Genomic DNA, 16582 nt, shown 5'->3' on the forward strand with positions numbered 1-16582 from the left:
GGGTTGAATGTCTTAATGTAGGGATTTGTCCAGGGTGTTTGTCTCGGGTTAGTTAGGTTTTCATGTCGTAGTTTGTTTCGTAATTCCGCTTCTTATAATATGTATAACAGTCTATCAATCATAACATGGTTTGTTGTATTACATGGGGGGGGGGGGATGCACCCTGGTATACGAACATTGCGTTTTAGTATCCCTCCCCATTTCCAGCATCTCCGTTTACTATCAATATTCTGCAAACTCATAGGCCTACATATTTTCTTTTATTATACATTGTGATGTACTTCATGCATTAAATTTTGGCAAGATATTGTGTTTCTAGTGGAAGTGGAAAGAAGGAAAGAAATAAAGAATGAATGAATGAATGAATGAATGAATGAATGAATGAATGAATGAATGAATGAATGATTGAATGAACAAACGAACGAATGAATGAATGAATGAACAAACGAATGAATGAATGAATGAATGAATGAATGAATGAATGAAACTTCATTCGTTGTGTTTATTTAATAAAACCATCTTTGTTCTAGTAAACAGGAACTTAGAGTAAAGGTCCCCTTTAAAGGAGATGGACTGTGTGGTATGAGGAAAGGGATTCTGGGTAATCTGCGAAATGTGCAGGACTGTGGTCTCAGTGTACGCAGTCCCTCCTCGGACAAATACGCGTATAGCCCTTGAATCCCGGTCCCGATCGAACCCTAATCTGCCACATCTGGATGACAGATATTCAGGATTACCTTGGACTTCAGCTACCGATACGCCCATGGTTCATATCTCACCGAGAATTCCCTCAATATTTCTACTCCCTATGCACAGATGCCCAGCATGTTAACCCACAAGAGCAAAATTATTATGACTACAAGCAGCGAAAGAAGACAAAAAAACAAAACAAACTTGTACAAGCACATATATATATATATATATATATATATATATATATATATATATATTGACCGATTCGCACGTTCAGTTCGTTTTAGCTAAAGAATATGAATGATGATGGATTTATCCAGAGTGATATTCTGTATGTGGACGTAAAAGCAGGAATACCCAATGTGTTTTTATTTCCTCGAAGTGTTTATAGAGTTTATCATCAATCCGTTGCCAGTAATCCTCTCGGTTAAATCAGTATCTATATTCACAAACGAACATATACTTGATATATCATGTTATCCATTATGTGAGTGATTGTGTATGTGCAGTGTACAAAAAGAATAATTTGTGACGGATGGTACAGTAAATGCAGATCGAGCTTGCATGATAGGTGTAAAAGTTATAGAAATATAAGATGAATCGTATATAAGTGGAAAACCCAACCAACAGTAAGGTAAGAAGAGAGTTCGCTCTGCAGTACCTATAGATAAAACACGATGAATAGTACAAACGAGTGGAAGGGAAAACAGTGAACTAAAAAAGGTTCGCAGGTGGTATTCAGCCCTGAATATTATATATTCTGTAATAAAGTGAGGTGTTTTCAGTCGTAGAGTGATTACAAAATGTTTTTGGTCAATTAAAGTCTTAGTCGGTAATGTGTTGATCTTTGATTTGCCTTAGGATCTGATCTGAAGTGACAAGGAAGAACAGACCATGCTTTGGGGTACATCAACCAAGGCGGTTCACATGTTTCTACCGGTGTTACTCTGTCTACTACGCCTCGCAGATGGCGGGACTGGGCGTAGTACGACGGAGGGTGATACCGGTATCAACCAGGAGCCCGAGGACCGTCTCGCTGCTCACACCCAGACCGTCGTAAGGGGCCCAGTACCCGGTGTCGGAGGCCACATGGGTCAGTTCCAGGCCGGGTCGGACGAAAACGAGTACGTGCTGGACCTGACGAGGCCCAGTGGTGACTCCAGCGACCTCATGAAACACATCAAGGAACTCGCCCTCGCTCTCAACACCTGTGGCTTCGACGGACACATGCAGCAGCTTCGGCTCCACAACCTGACTAACCGATCCATTACGTGTAACGACGGCTCACAGGCAGGGTAGGATTCTCCACTATCATGTCAATGGGACTCTTTGGGGGGAAGACAGAATATCGAATGAAGCAATCGAGACCATCGTATCGTGTAATCGATAACAGCATGGCGAGTAGAAATATGATATCGTATGGAGTGCTCGAGAGCATGGCGTGCCGTGCAACTCTTTGACGGAATGAGAACGAGAGAGGGAAAGTAGGGGAATCAAATATGATAAATCTAGGACAGAGAGATGACATGGAGGAGGAGAAACGAGAGAGGAATATAGGAGGGAAAGGAGTAGGCGGGGTGGTGAACAAGAGGGCGCTTGTCTCAAACAAACAGGAATAATATCAGGTGAAAAGCAGACGAATGAATGTGTTTAAGGTCGTAAGGGCCGTTGCCTCTATTACGAAATGAAAAGGGTCAGAATGTAGGGAAAATACATTTTATGTGATTTCTTTTACTGTAAGTAAGCAGCACATCATGATATTTGTTATGTATTGTAGATAACAATGTTTTATCGATTCTGACAGTTATTTTTTGATGTTTGCCTCAAACAGGTTCTACCTTCGCAAGTCGATTGGCAGCAAGAAGTGGCTGGTATTCCTTCAAGGTATGATGTGTTGTGTATGAGCTCTGACTTTACAACCACATAAAGCGCGCCTCACACTGCGATTTTATCTCGCGATAACTCTGGGCGATAGCGCGTGGTGATGCTGTCCATGCAGGGTAGTTAAAAATCGTCTGCTGTTGTATCGTACACCGCCTTAGACTGCGTCATCAGACAATCCTCTGCGATGCGACATTGTGTCGCAAGAAATCGCACAGCGTGAGGCTGGCTTTACTGAAAAATGCTGAGGTAAAGGGCGCCAAGAAAATAAAGATAATCTTATGGTTCTCACATCGAAGACTCTGTTCTTGAATGTTGTCAGTACTCTATTACCCATGAAAGGGCGTGCAATCGATGTGTATTGCCGAAAGTTTTTGGCTTGGATAAAATACTTTCCGTAAAGACATAAGGGCATTGTTCTGATTGTCATCAAACTTGATGTTCTGATTGTCATCAAACGTCAAAATGTTAAATTCTGTCTTCGCAGACAAACTGTACAATGATTACATCCATACCTCAGGGATCTGTATTGTATTGAGTAGCACGGAATACCTATATATTAGTCGCTGAGAAATTAACAGTTATCACGTAGGATCTAAATTGGCAAAAAGTCACCTCCACCCTTCCTTCCCTTCAACATAAGGAATCTTTTCATGTAATGAGGGCCACATGGATTTTTAAAAGTTGTAAATCATAATCTCGACATTCACGAAGCAAGTCGCTGTCAAATATTTCAACATTATTTTAACATACTTATGAGTCATATACTTAACTTATTTTTCTGTTATTGCTTTTTTTTTTCGTTTTCGTCACTTTTTTGTCTACTTATCCAGGATTTGTTAAAATTCATTACACTTTCTTAACTTTATGAACTCTCTCGGATAATAGCCGCAATTCTCATGAGCGTTTCGTTATTGCCTTGTCTTTTATAAACTTTGTTTTCGTTTGATTGTTTTATGTATTTATCTTATTGGTCATATTTCCATTGAAGGTGGAGCATATTGTTCCGATAACGATAGTTGTCGACATCGATACACATCTGATAGTAAATTTATGAGCTCCAGGGACTGGCCGCCAACAAAGACAGGTGAGTGTTGTAACAGACCGATGATATAGGGTGCACGTCACGAGTCCGACACCCAAGAGTCATACAGCCTACGAGTTGTATAGCCCACGAGTCAATAGCCCATGAGTTCGACACTTAGCAAACAAAGCCCACGAGACCGACACATTAAACCCCGTGTTGTATCTGTCGAACTCGTGGGTTGTTTTTACCTCGTGTCGGTCTCATGGGCTTTATTTGCCTAGTGTCGAACTCGTGGGCTGTAGGACTAATGGGTGTCGGTCGGTCTGTTTCTACCTGTCGGATAAGGGATTACTGATGAAATACTTTTCACTTATAGGTATATATCATCAGAGTTGGGAAAGACTATTGCGACTTGAGTTGACCAGTGTTGACATTTGAATCCATAAACCATATGGAATTAATGACGTGCCCGTGATTATGCATCGCTTCCTTTTTTCTCTCTCTCTCTTAAAAAAAAAAGAAAAAGCAGGTCACCGTAATATTATGGTGTCACTTTCCAGTGAATGTTACTTCTTTTAGCTGTTCTGTATGTATTGTACATGACATGCATCTTGTGTGATTAAACTTACCATCAACATTCTCATCACTGAAACGAAAAAGTACTCGGTTTACGTTGTACTTGTTTAAGCAATTTATAATTTGTGCTTTCTATGACGAACTTTCATGTTTTTTCCCTGGCATTCATAGGAACTGGGATACTCTCGGCAGACCCAGGGGAGAACCCAGTATGGTGGAGGTCGAATGTTGTGTGAGTAGGACAGCTATGGACAGAATGATTTCACAATTGCATTGTGTAGTTGAAATCATCGAGTATAAGTTTGTGTCGAATACTAATTTTAATATTGCCTATTAACATTTACCTGTCAATGGCAAACTGGCGAAGGTCTTCGTCATCATCGCAGTCGAAATATTGTTGTCATATCTATCTTGTAGCTACCATGGAGCATTTTCGATTTAGATTGGCATTCCAGTGTGATGTGTAAAGAAGTTTAAGCCTAATCTAGATCTAGCATTAATTCTGTACAGTGTCTGCTTAAGCTACTTCCGTACGGCACATAAGAAGCACATAAGTATTTATACACACTCAAACACGAAAGACGCAAACTAAAGGAAACAAAATGAAACCCTGGAAGATGCGTAATTCGGCACCATGTCGGCAAGATGTAATCATTCACAGCTTAGACAGTCATTTTTTCTCTTCTTCTTCTTCTTCTTGTTCTTGTTCTTGTTCTTTTTTTTTTATAGATATACAGCAAGGTGTAATTCGTCAGTCAATAAAAGGACATGTATGACTCGATCGCACCTATAACAGTTCTTTGATGATGATGTTCTCTATGTTGTTGCTTTTGTTGTTTCCCTTTCAGTTACATACCTTACTGTTCCAGCGATGTATGGAGCGGAACTACACCTCCATCAGAATCGGGTGCGTTTTAGGGCCTATGTTACCACAGTGATTGCAGTAGCAGACATGCCTACGTTGCCTCGCGAAAATGGCGCGGAGTGATATTCGTTAAAATGTTTGAATGAAATTTGTGAGAAATATTTATGGTTATTTGCAAGTAGATATGATTTCTTTTACAGTCTATTGGTCTTTGAGCAAAAAAAAAAACAAACAAACAAAACAAAAAACAAAAAAAAAACGCTGATAAAGAGAACCCTCATGTGTCGTTATTGTTGTTTGATTATCTATGTCTCGAATGAAGGACTAATAGTAGTTTTAAAGTTTGTGCAAGGATAATATTTCATCAATTTTGACTTGGGTTCAGAGTACCACCATACCCGGTATCATTATGGTATTTTTCCATTTTGTCCTGCAGGCGGCTACTCGTTTATGGGGGCACTAATCTTGCAGCAGGTTCTCCGTGACTTGCTGTCTGAGGGTCTGATGGAGGCTAAGCAGCTGGTTTTGGCGGGAAGCAGGTTAGTAAAGGCAGACGACCACTGAAAAACTTGAAAAAAAAATCTTTGTATTACCATAGGTGACATTCCCGCAGGTGCCGTTGTCTGTATAGGACGGAGTTTTGCAATTCATGAAGCATAAGATGTCATCTTGTCTAGAATGGAGTTTTGCAATTCATGAAACATAAGATGTCATCTTGTCTAGAATGAAGTCATGGCATTTTCAAAACAGGGGATGTAGAAATTATTCCGTTGCCTACAACAGAAGCCACTGATGGGTCCTAAAGAAAATCTATGGAGATTTTCAGACTCAGAGAAAGGGTCAAATATAAACAAACAAGCATTTGTTGCATGTGCAATTCGTTTGCGGAATTTATCTTTTATTCTAACGTTCCACCAAGCATGCTACTCCATTATTGTTTACTATACTACGTTCATTGTTAGGTTTTTATTCATTTGTATATAGGCCTATCATTCATCTATGCATTCATTCATTCATTCATTCATGTATCGCCTTACATTATTTTCATTTGCTTACTTATTCTCTTCGGCATCGTCAGATACGAGGATCAATATGTTTTTCATATGCTTATCATTATCAGCGCTGGTGCTACTGGAGTGTTACTAAATCTGGACCGCATCTCGACCCTAATGGCTGAGGCAGGCAGTTCGGCCCGCGTAGTTGGACTAGCCGACTCAGGCTGGTTTCTGGAGACGGAACCCCTGGGTGACTCGGCCCCCGACTGCTCCCCGGGACTCTATTGCAATCCTGCACGCAGTTTGCTAGAGGGAACGAAGTTAGTTTCATGCTCTTGATTTGACATCGATTTCGGGAAATGAGGCCGGGACAGATATTGAGCCAATTTATGATAGCCTATTGTGTTTTTTGCATGAACCAATCACAGAATTTTTAAAACTCATAATTATGATGTGCATATTAATGTCCTAAATAAAAAAAAGCATAAGAATTGTCGAAAACATGAAATGTTCTATGTATCTCAAAAATCTGCATGCGCAGAGCTGATGGGTCATACTGGTATAATATTTAGAGCAGAGTGTTGTCAATAATTGGAATATATCATTTTGTTCTTATCCAGCGCAAAATTTTGTATCTGATCACTGTTTAAGGAAATAATTGTTTGATTCCGTTCCTCAGTTCGCGAGTCAAATGTATAAAAGTCCAGTATTGTAAGATTGATTCATTCACAAATTATATGCTATCACAAACGTAGTCGTGTGAATCTAACCATCTAAGGGGGTGTTGCAAGAAAGTTGAGTTGCAATCAGTTGCAAATATCTATTGCAAACTTTGCAATAAATAGATCTATTGCAACTTGCAGTTGCAGTTGCAAGAAGGGAGCTTGCAATCTATTGCAACTTTCTTGCAACTTGCAATTGATTTCAAATTGCAATCAATTGCAGGTTTTGCAATAGATTTTTGGGAGTTGCAATGATTGCAACTTTCTTGCAAATATCTATTGCAAACTTTGCAATAAATAGATCTATTGCAACTTGCAGTTGCAGTTGCAAGAAGGGAGCTTGCAATCAATTGCAACTTTCTTGCAACTTGCAATTGATTTCAAATTGCAATCAATTGCAGGTTTTGCAATAGATTTTTGGGAGTTGCAATGATTGCAACTTTCTTGCAACACCCCCTAAGTCTGTGAAACAACTCATTCTTTGAACAGGCTTTGGAACAGCGTTGTCCCTGACCGATGTCTAGCAGCTCACAGAGACGCATGGAAGTGTTTCTATGGATTCAGGATTCACCAAACTTTAAAAAGTAAGAATCAACATCCCCCTTCCCCATCAGCCCCAGGAAATTTTACGTTTCTGTCAATGATTTTCAACGAGCTATTCAGCGAGGTTTACATCTTAGGTGTTTCTAACCCTGCACCGATATGGAAATACCAGACCTCTTTAATCCCAAGAAAGCCGGGAAACTTCACTTCATGTTCGAGTTGATGTTATTAAGTAGTGAAAAAGGAAAATACTGAATGTTTCATTACCATAGCGATAGATAGTCTTCTCTGTGAACACCATCCGCTGAAAGAAGGGAATACATGGAGAGGTTGTGAGCAGCGGAGAGAGTGATAAGTGTATTACGTCCAGGTATCGATCACGTCACCTAATTCGCTATAACCGTTTCGCGAAAATGCTTTAAACTTTTAAAATTCCATTTATTTCATGCTGTTACAATCCTAAGGAACTTTAAACTGTTTCGCTGGTTTGATCGTTCTTAATTAGAGCCCAATTTATTATCGAGTTGTGGTTCACTTTAAGGAGAATTTCATATACATGTACAAGGTTCGACACTACCCTTTTCTTTTGATGGCCCGAAAATGACTGTTTTTTTTTTTGTTTTGTTTTTTTTTGTGTGGCCAGATCGGGCCACCAAAGCATATCTTTTCTTATAAGTGGTGGCCCAGCATCTACTTCAGCCACCGGGCCATCGCTAATTTCGAGCCTTGCATATGTATTTGTACATGTTATTGGGTTTGATACCACTGTAATAGGGTGATGGAGCTTTGATGCAAAACGAAATCAGTGCAATTGTTATTAAACTCTGCGTGCTGTAATATTGCGACCAAATCAGTTTATTTCTTTTTCTATTTGTGTTACCTTCTCCCTGTCCCCAGCTCCAGTGTATATCTTCCAGTGGTTGTATGATGAGGTACAACTTCGGGTGAACATGCAGGGACCCCTAGGAGAGCTACGTCACTGGCAATACTTGCAGCGGATTGGTCGAAAGATGCGCGCCTCGCTTAGAAACGCCACGTAAGAAAGAAGGTCTCAGAAACAACGTCACGTTATCGATTTTCTCTTTTGTAAATGATGTGCAAAAAAAAAAGAAAAGAAAAGAAATAATCCCAAAAAAAAATCATTCATCTTTTTCATGCTGAAGGTATAGTGCGGTGTAAAAGATTCGCCATTTAGTAATCATTATCCGTTGTCATGGTAACATCAAACATGATGAATTGATGCTTGAACTTCCGTACTTTCTTACAGGGCTGTTTTTGCTCCTGCCTGCTACGGACACATGGTGTTACAAAGAAGGTGAGTGGCGAGCAGAAATATCACAGAAAAAGATTCAGGAGACAGATTTCTTTGACTGCTCTGTGCAAATACTGATACATGTAGTATGTATGTTGGGGAGGGGGAGAAGGAGGAGGAGAAGGTTTACGAAGAGTGTTTTCTGTAAAGTTTATTCTCTCCTCGCCGAGTTTTAAGATCTTGACATACAACTGCTTACACATATAATTTTTTGCTGATAGTAGTGACGCAAGCAGTGAATTTAGAGTGTGGCAGACTATTATCAGCAATAGCACCTTTGAGAAGTGAAGATCATCTTCGGTTTGTTTTCAGTAGGGCCTATGTAGTCGTTATGCAACAATCATATTCTTCTGAAGGCAACGAAAATCCTCCTAGAAAATAAAACCATCAGTATGGTAATACTGGCAAAATAATGTTTCTGATTCCTTCATCATAATACAACATTGTTAGGATGGAACTTTGTTTTAAAAGAATTGATGTGTGTATACGAGTATGTATGTGCGCGTATACACGCGCGGGGGGGGGGGGGGGGGGGTAAGGACTTCCGAGAGAACTTGCTGCTACCACTCATGCCCTGTTTTATCAGACCTTACCCCGACAACATCGCGACACCGTCCGGAGAAGAAAATTCCTCGCCTCGGGCAATAAAAGTGTACATGAGAGCGAGGGGTACCGTTTTAAAAGAAACAGACTGAAAACCTTCACTGGGTAGGTTTCCATGACAACCTTATCGTTCATGCGCGAAAAGGGTGTGGTTACAATCCATGCACGTGATCGACGAGCGGTGTGCCATTCTGTTTGGACTTCTGCGCATGCGTGTTGAGTGTATCACAGGAATGTTACCGTGGGAGCGTTCTAATAAAAGTGTTGTCGGGGTAATGTCGAGGTTATGTCGGGGTAATTACCCTTGCTTGCTAGGGTAGAATTTGGCAAAGGTTACCGCGACAACGTCCGAACGACATTTTGCTGGGATGGTTTTAACAGGCAGGGTTAAAAACACACACACAACAAAGATTTGCCGGACGCTACCCTGACGTTGTGCGGGACATCTAGATTAAACGGCTCTGTTCAAACGGGGCTTCAGTGTGTCAATGATAAACAAAGTCTATGAACCAATTTTCTGTTCGGCAGCGACTGGAGTTCCATCAGGGTACGAAACGTGAAGTTTTCCAAGAGTCTGCAGTGTTGGTTAAAAAGCCACGAACCTCTGAAGGAACCCGCCAACCAAGGTAAATGGGATAGCGCTCAGACAGTTAAAGGAGACCGGATAATTTTCAGATTTTTACATTTGAACAACTATAAATTAGTTATACAGAGGACAGAGTTTCAGAATTTGTGATGATTGGGATGAAAAATAAGAATATTTTCAAAATTTAAAACAAATTGCAATGAACAAGGATGATGACATGGCAGAGTCACCATAAGACTGCATGAGTTGGGGCTCAAGGAAGCAGAACAAAAGAAGAAGGCATGCATAGATTATACACAGGTGAACTCGCAGGCAAGCAGTATTGTAATGGAATTACACTGCTACATTTCTGAAATATGTGAACCTCCTATGTCATCATCCTTGTTCAGTGTAATTTGTTTAAGGTTTTTCAAAGTATTGTTTCTCTGCTCAAGAACCACAATAAATTCCACAAATCTATACATGGAGTTGTCGATTTATGTACTACATGATGTGAAATTATGAAAATCTTCTGGAATGTCCCTTTAAGAAAATATGGCATAAGAAATAACGGAACCACGTTCATGCCAACTGGACCTTAAATTTCGGAATGTTTTTGTTGAAACAGGTGAAGTGAATAACTAGTGACCATGTCCTCAGAGAAAATGCCATTTAATCATGTTTACATATAGCATACAGTAACCAATACATTGATGTCATAAAGAAACTATATGCCTGAGCTTGTGAGATGTGCATATACAGTGATTTTGTGATATTGTCACAGGTTGTTGTAGATGTTGTATAGTACTCATTTACATTATATCATATATCAAACTGTAAAAAGTTGTCTTCTACATCGGAGACTATAACATCATAGCAGCATCGTTGAATTAACATAGCGCATACAAAGTATCGCAAGCTGATCACTTAGAGCCAATCAGGTTTAATTTGCTTTCCTTTGTCTTTTTCTCTTGGTAAGGAGTGACCAACGCACCGTCGCCAGTTTTGGGGGACAGCGAACTAGGCGTCAGTCAAACTACAAGTCAGAGGGGCGATGTGGAGACAGCGGGAGAAACGAGTGATGACGTCACGAGAATAACAACCACAGGTACTGTGCTTCATTGGACAAAAACGAGATTCGTTAAAACAGATTTATTGATGTTGTATAGCAAAACGAGACAAAAACTTTTGGTGGCGTTGAAATGATTTGACTGTTTGTTATCACGAAAGTTTTGAGGAGCTGATGATCTTTTTTAAGGTAGATATTCTGTTCAGTGTGATGACGCTTAATCTTAACTTCATTACTTGTTGGATTTTTTTTTTTATTAAACTGACAAACACTGGTCTGTCAGTCATGTCCTTCGGTCTGTCAATTAATGTATGAATTTTCTTATCATTCGTCACCGTTTCTGAAAAGGAAAACCTCTTTTTTTTTATCAAAAATTCCAGCTGACTCTCTCGAAATTGTTTGCACGTATGAATTGTGTATCCAAATGTTTGGTAACGAATCCATGATAGGTGCCGAATATAATGATGACTTTACGTCTTTAAATGCTCAAATCCAATCAATACTATTAGAATTTTCTAAGACGACGCGTCGTCTTATTAGAGCTGACATGCCAAAATGTTCTACCAATATGTGTAGAGGCCACAACGACAACAAGCAGAAGAAGACCGCAGAAAAAGCGGCGACGAAATCGAGGGAAAGGCCGACGAGACTCCATAAGGGCGACGACGGTTCCCCAACGCCTCGTCGAAGACGAAGTACCCGTTGCTAGTACGGAATCGGCGTCGACGAATCGACGCGGCAGACGAGAACGGAAAGGGAAGCGAACCGAGCGGGCGGCAGGCAGAGATGGTGAACGGCCGGTTGGCGGCGGGGGAGCCGCGGCGCAACGAGCGGTTGAAAACCAGCGGGGGTTGGGCAAGAATTGTGTGCGGCGGAGAATAGACCACGCCACTTGCCCACATTGCAATCCAACCTGCCCGAAGAAAAACCCATTCACAGGTGGGTCTTGGCCTTAGTTCTCCACTCCACCCACTGACACATTCTACACACTGTAAGAAAGATCTTTAACCACACCCAAACATTACGAAAAGTGTGCATGTCATTATCATACAACTCCATCGAATAAGTGGCAGATCGGCATTTCTTTTGTAAATGTCACCCCCAAAAGGAGTATCATTAGATAATTGACCTTAAACCTCAAATGGGACAGAGAGTGAATGGACTTGTCTTGTAAATGTTACCTTTCACTGCTTACTCTGAGAAGCAACCACTCCACCATGATCCTCATTAACAAGGATTACAGAAACTAGAGCGTGGCTCGTGCCGAAATTTCCGTTACCCTGTCACGCCTCAATCAACGTGTTTTGTGATTTAAATGTGAAAGTAACCTTTCTAAACGATACTGAAACGATATAAGAATAATTACGAATTAATTGACATGTACACCTACACAAAACAGAGGTCCTCCTCCTACCTGCTGAATGGAGGTATTGTGATTTGGCAGATAAAACCCCCAATAAGATCTCAAGACTCTCAAGCTCAAGGATCCCCCATTCGAGTCCCTCGGCAACAGCTAGCGGTGTTCCTTTTGGCAAGGCAAGTTTGCGTAATTATCCAGTCCTTTGAAGATGGGTCTCCCCCCCCCCCCAAAAAAAAAAAAAAAAGAAAAGACACTGACGTGAGTCACTTGCTTCCTTAGTAGCCACATTGAAATATACAGTCAAACCTGTCTGTAGCGGCCACCCAAGGGAGACGGAAAAAGGTGGAAGTTGTAGACAGGTGGCGGCTATAGACAGGGTCGTTAACATGGCTTTTCTCTTGGGGGAATTGTGTTTAGTGGTCGCATACGGCAGGTGGCCGCTACAGATGGTGGTCGCTAGAGACAGGTTTGACTGTAAATGCAAATTCATATTCAGACGAAGTGTTTGTTTTCCACTCTCTCTCGCAGGGGAGGATATGGAGCTACTGGCCTTTATGCGGCTGATCGTTGGGGTGGACATCGGTGTGCTGGCCGCACAGCTGGGCATCGATGAACGGACTCTTGCCCTGGTGGATCCCAACGAAGGGCTGCGATTGCTGGCTTCGGGGAAGAAGAGCAGAAGAAAGCGGCTCTATCCATAGCGTTCTTCCTATCAATTCACTGCACGCAGACGACAGGTTTGATGTGTGGTAAACGCGCGCCGTTTTCCGTCCATCATACAATCACCTGATTTGATCGAACAATCGGACGAGCACATGGCATCGATACTGTAGATCAAGAGTGCAATGCGTGCACTTACGATAAAAGCTGGAAGCAAAGTCAGAATAATTCGATTCGATGAAGAGCTACCAAAGCTGGGGCATGATGATACGTCTTGTCCCACATGAACTGTCATACAGGACATTATGGACCGCGTTATTCATCAGACGATAATTTGGCCATAAGGCGATTCTCGGCGCGAACATCGATTGCACGGTGCCACGCAGCATCGTGCAACTTTCTGACGAAATTCTGTAGAAGAAAGAAAAAGTGAAACATCCCCACGTGACACGACAATGATTCTCCATTTTCGTGAGAAACTTTTTCATCGAGACCGAACCTCATTTGAAGGAGCTCTATTTGTTTTTTGTTTTTTGTTTTTTTTTCTACAAGCAGATTGACGACAATTTACCATCATCAATTGTATCTGGAAAAGTTTTATGGCTCACTGTGATTGAGAGAACTGAGCACTGCACGTGTTTTTCTCACATGCGCAAAGAACGGACGATGTGTTTACAATGTGAACAAGTTGTTATAATACAAGAGCATTATTGTGCATATTAAATGACCCTACATGGCGCCTAGTAATGTCAGGTATCTTGACTGAAACATTGATGTACGAAATAACGTTTCCAGACACCATACCTCTTGACTATTCAATATCGAATCATCGATAGAATCGGGTATAATTATTGTGTTTTGTAACTACTGTTATTCACTCCGTATGTACAAAGATATATGTAATAACTTCATTGATAACTATTATTAATCATTGCACGGCGGAGCCTGGGCGCTATTGGGGTATGGAATACTGAGTGTTACTAAGCTCTTTACAAGAAATGCAGCCAGGGCAAAGTTTTGTATCTATATGTACGTTGACATTTTTATTGACTGTGTACTGAAAACTCATGACTATTTATTACTTGTGTCATGTATTTACGACGTCCGCCTTCCCGAAAACACCAAGTGATTATGACTTTCTTACATGGTTCAAGTTTATGTCAAAACTCATAGTGAGGAGATTTGTTTATGACACTGACGTTGATTTATTTGCTTTTGTCAGAAAGATAATCGCAACAGTCATATTATTCCATCTTACTTCACTCATGTTAATTTGTTATTGATATTTACAATCTATACAATCTAGCTCACATATTATGTTATTCAGGGCATATTATATTTATTTTCGTTTGACGTTCGAAAGGGAAGTTCACTGAATGCCCAACACATTCTTCACTTATTATTCATTAATTTCTCATTGCATATCATTACTATTAGGCATTATTACTGTGGTTTCTCACAGTATTACAACAAAGATCAAAATCATCGCCATTATTTCCTTATGTATATGTTTTATGACCTACATATTGAATGCGACATGGATTATTTGATTATTGTATTATTTTGCATAGAATGTTAGGCAATGAAAAAGACAAAGTACTTATATGAGAGGCATCGCACCCCTTCAAGAGTTCAGCATTACTGGAAAGTTTTTCATCCTTATGAGGAGTATGCAGTCGAAGTAAGAATTAGAACAAAGTGTATTAAACAAAGGAGCTAAACAAGAGAGAAGGCGAAACGTATTTAAAAGACTCAAAACAGAAACGGGGGAGCGTTTTCTTCACGGAGGCTGTCATTGAATGGCAAACCCGACAGTTTTTATTTAATAGTTTATAAAAAAACAACAACTACCTAATTAGTGAATGATTTCAGTCTTTGAGATACTGCTATTTCCTGCACTTCCTCCTCCATTGATTTTACAGGAAAAGACAAAGGTCCATTTTATTTAAGATCTGCCATAAAATGTTAACTTCCCGTAATTGTATAGCGCTTCATTCATGACAACCATAAAATAATGGCCTCGTGTGTATGGTCTTTACGGCAACCAAGTTGTTATTGCTATGTGATTTTTACCAAACGGACTATTTCACTAGTTCACTAAATCTATGTATCTTTATTTTAGAGAGAGAAAAAAACAACAACAAAAACCCTGAAAGCTTGTCAAAAGATTATTCATCCCTTTTCTATGCTTTAAACAAGCCGTTTCCGTTTATATCGATTGATATGCGTATGACTCATAGTAAATCAATTGTGTCTCTGGTATTTGTATTCTGATCTTACAAGCACACATCGCATTCTGTAAAAAGATGCATATACCCCGCGTTCACATTGGTCCCCGCGACGCGGGGAAAGTCCCGAGCTGTGGGACTTTCTCCTCCAAAACCATAATGTGAACGCTCGCTGGGACTTGTCCCCTCGTCCCCGCGAAGACGTCTTCTATTTATGAAATTTGTATACACTGTACTGTATTCTCTTTCAGAATGAGTCCGCGACCTGTACTTCATAGTGCTATAGTAGTTTTCTTTTCAATTATGTGAGTCAAGTCATACAAACCGCGGAACTATAGCACACGTCTACCATGATATGATAATATGAATTCTCTATTTTTTAAGTTCTCGTTAGCTTTAGATGTTCGTGTAAATATAATCTGTACTCTATACCTCTCTAGATGTGTACAGTTGACAATGACACGTTTTTATAAATGTTGTACAGTTGGCACTCCAAAATTATGACAAGTAAGGCTGAATATGAAGGCGTTTTGTAAAAATGTAAATACAGTAAACCATGATGCAAAGATCATTCATTTGGTTATTTATTTGCTTTAGTGTGTTTTGTCTTGTGATTAAGTGGTGTATTGAAGACCACTTCATTTTTTTCCTTTTTTTTTCTTCCATTTCAAGTAGAAACATACAACATTTTACAGAAGTAGAATGCATAAAATGTTGACTGTTACCATAATGGTGACTGGTAATTTACTGACCACTTGTCTACTAGCTCCAAAGGACCTGCTGATGACAGATGATATGTGCACCAAATTGAGATAAATCTGAAAATATATACAGTGGAATATAGAGATAGATAGATAGATAGATAGATAGATAGATAGATAGATAGATAGATAAGATAAGATAAATAGATAAATAGATAGATGGATACAGATTGATAGATATAGATAAATATAGATATAGATTGATAAATATAGATAAATAGATAGATGGATAGATAGACAGAACCATAGACATATGGCCAGGGGGGTAAATATATGTGTCAATATTGACAAAGATAGAAAGCAATATACATGGACATGTATTATATTCATTTATTCACCAATGGATTGCACCTGTGACATTTTGCTGTTGTTTTTCACAATGTCTGTTTGGCAGATACATATCATTTTATATTATATGGAAACCTCACTATAATGAGGACCTACAAATCAGGATGATTACCTAGTTATACACTGTATCAGGCTTATCACTATCAGGGTACAGAAACAGAGATAGAGTATGTACTTGCAAAATCACCTACTTATAAGAGGGTTTTGTTATATCCGACATCTTTATAACAAAATCGCCTCCTTACAAGGGGTTTGTGTTATATCCAATCTCTTTATAACAAGGTTCCGCTCTATATGACACTGTGCCACATATAATTATCAGAGGCAATTGTACTGAACTGTGCAGAATACTGCAGTTAAAACAGTATGGTCAA

General features: G+C 39.8%; 1 protein-coding gene across 1 annotated transcript; it reads left to right on the forward strand.

Annotated features, from left to right (window-relative positions):
* Nucleotides 1-1587: 1587 nt before the first annotated feature.
* On the forward strand, nt 1588-12912 carry LOC140242467 (palmitoleoyl-protein carboxylesterase notum1'-like). Its single transcript, XM_072322200.1, has 14 exons — nt 1588-1988; nt 2525-2577; nt 3566-3661; nt 4349-4409; nt 5026-5084; nt 5479-5581; nt 6163-6357; nt 7249-7343; nt 8200-8338; nt 8570-8617; nt 9746-9843; nt 10762-10890; nt 11428-11790; nt 12740-12912. The coding sequence occupies exons 1-14, from the start codon at nt 1588-1590 to the stop codon at nt 12910-12912; spliced, it is 2013 nt and encodes a 670-aa protein (XP_072178301.1).
* Nucleotides 12913-16582: the final 3670 nt, after the last annotated feature.

Source organism: Diadema setosum, chromosome 19, assembly GCF_964275005.1.
Source record: "Diadema setosum chromosome 19, eeDiaSeto1, whole genome shotgun sequence".
NCBI classification, from domain to species: domain Eukaryota; kingdom Metazoa; phylum Echinodermata; class Echinoidea; order Diadematoida; family Diadematidae; genus Diadema; species Diadema setosum.

Bases quoted from the DNA above. Each gene is read 5' to 3' on its own strand.
- LOC140242467 (XM_072322200.1), top strand. From the start codon at position 1,588: ATGCTTTGGGGTACATCAACCAAGGCGGTTCACATGTTTCTACCGGTG. The intron at 9,844-10,761 runs GTAAATGGGATA...TCTCTTGGTAAG, and splicing joins GAAGGAACCCGCCAACCAAG to GAGTGACCAACGCACCGTCG. The intron at 11,791-12,739 runs GTGGGTCTTGGC...TCTCTCTCGCAG, and splicing joins GAAGAAAAACCCATTCACAG to GGGAGGATATGGAGCTACTG.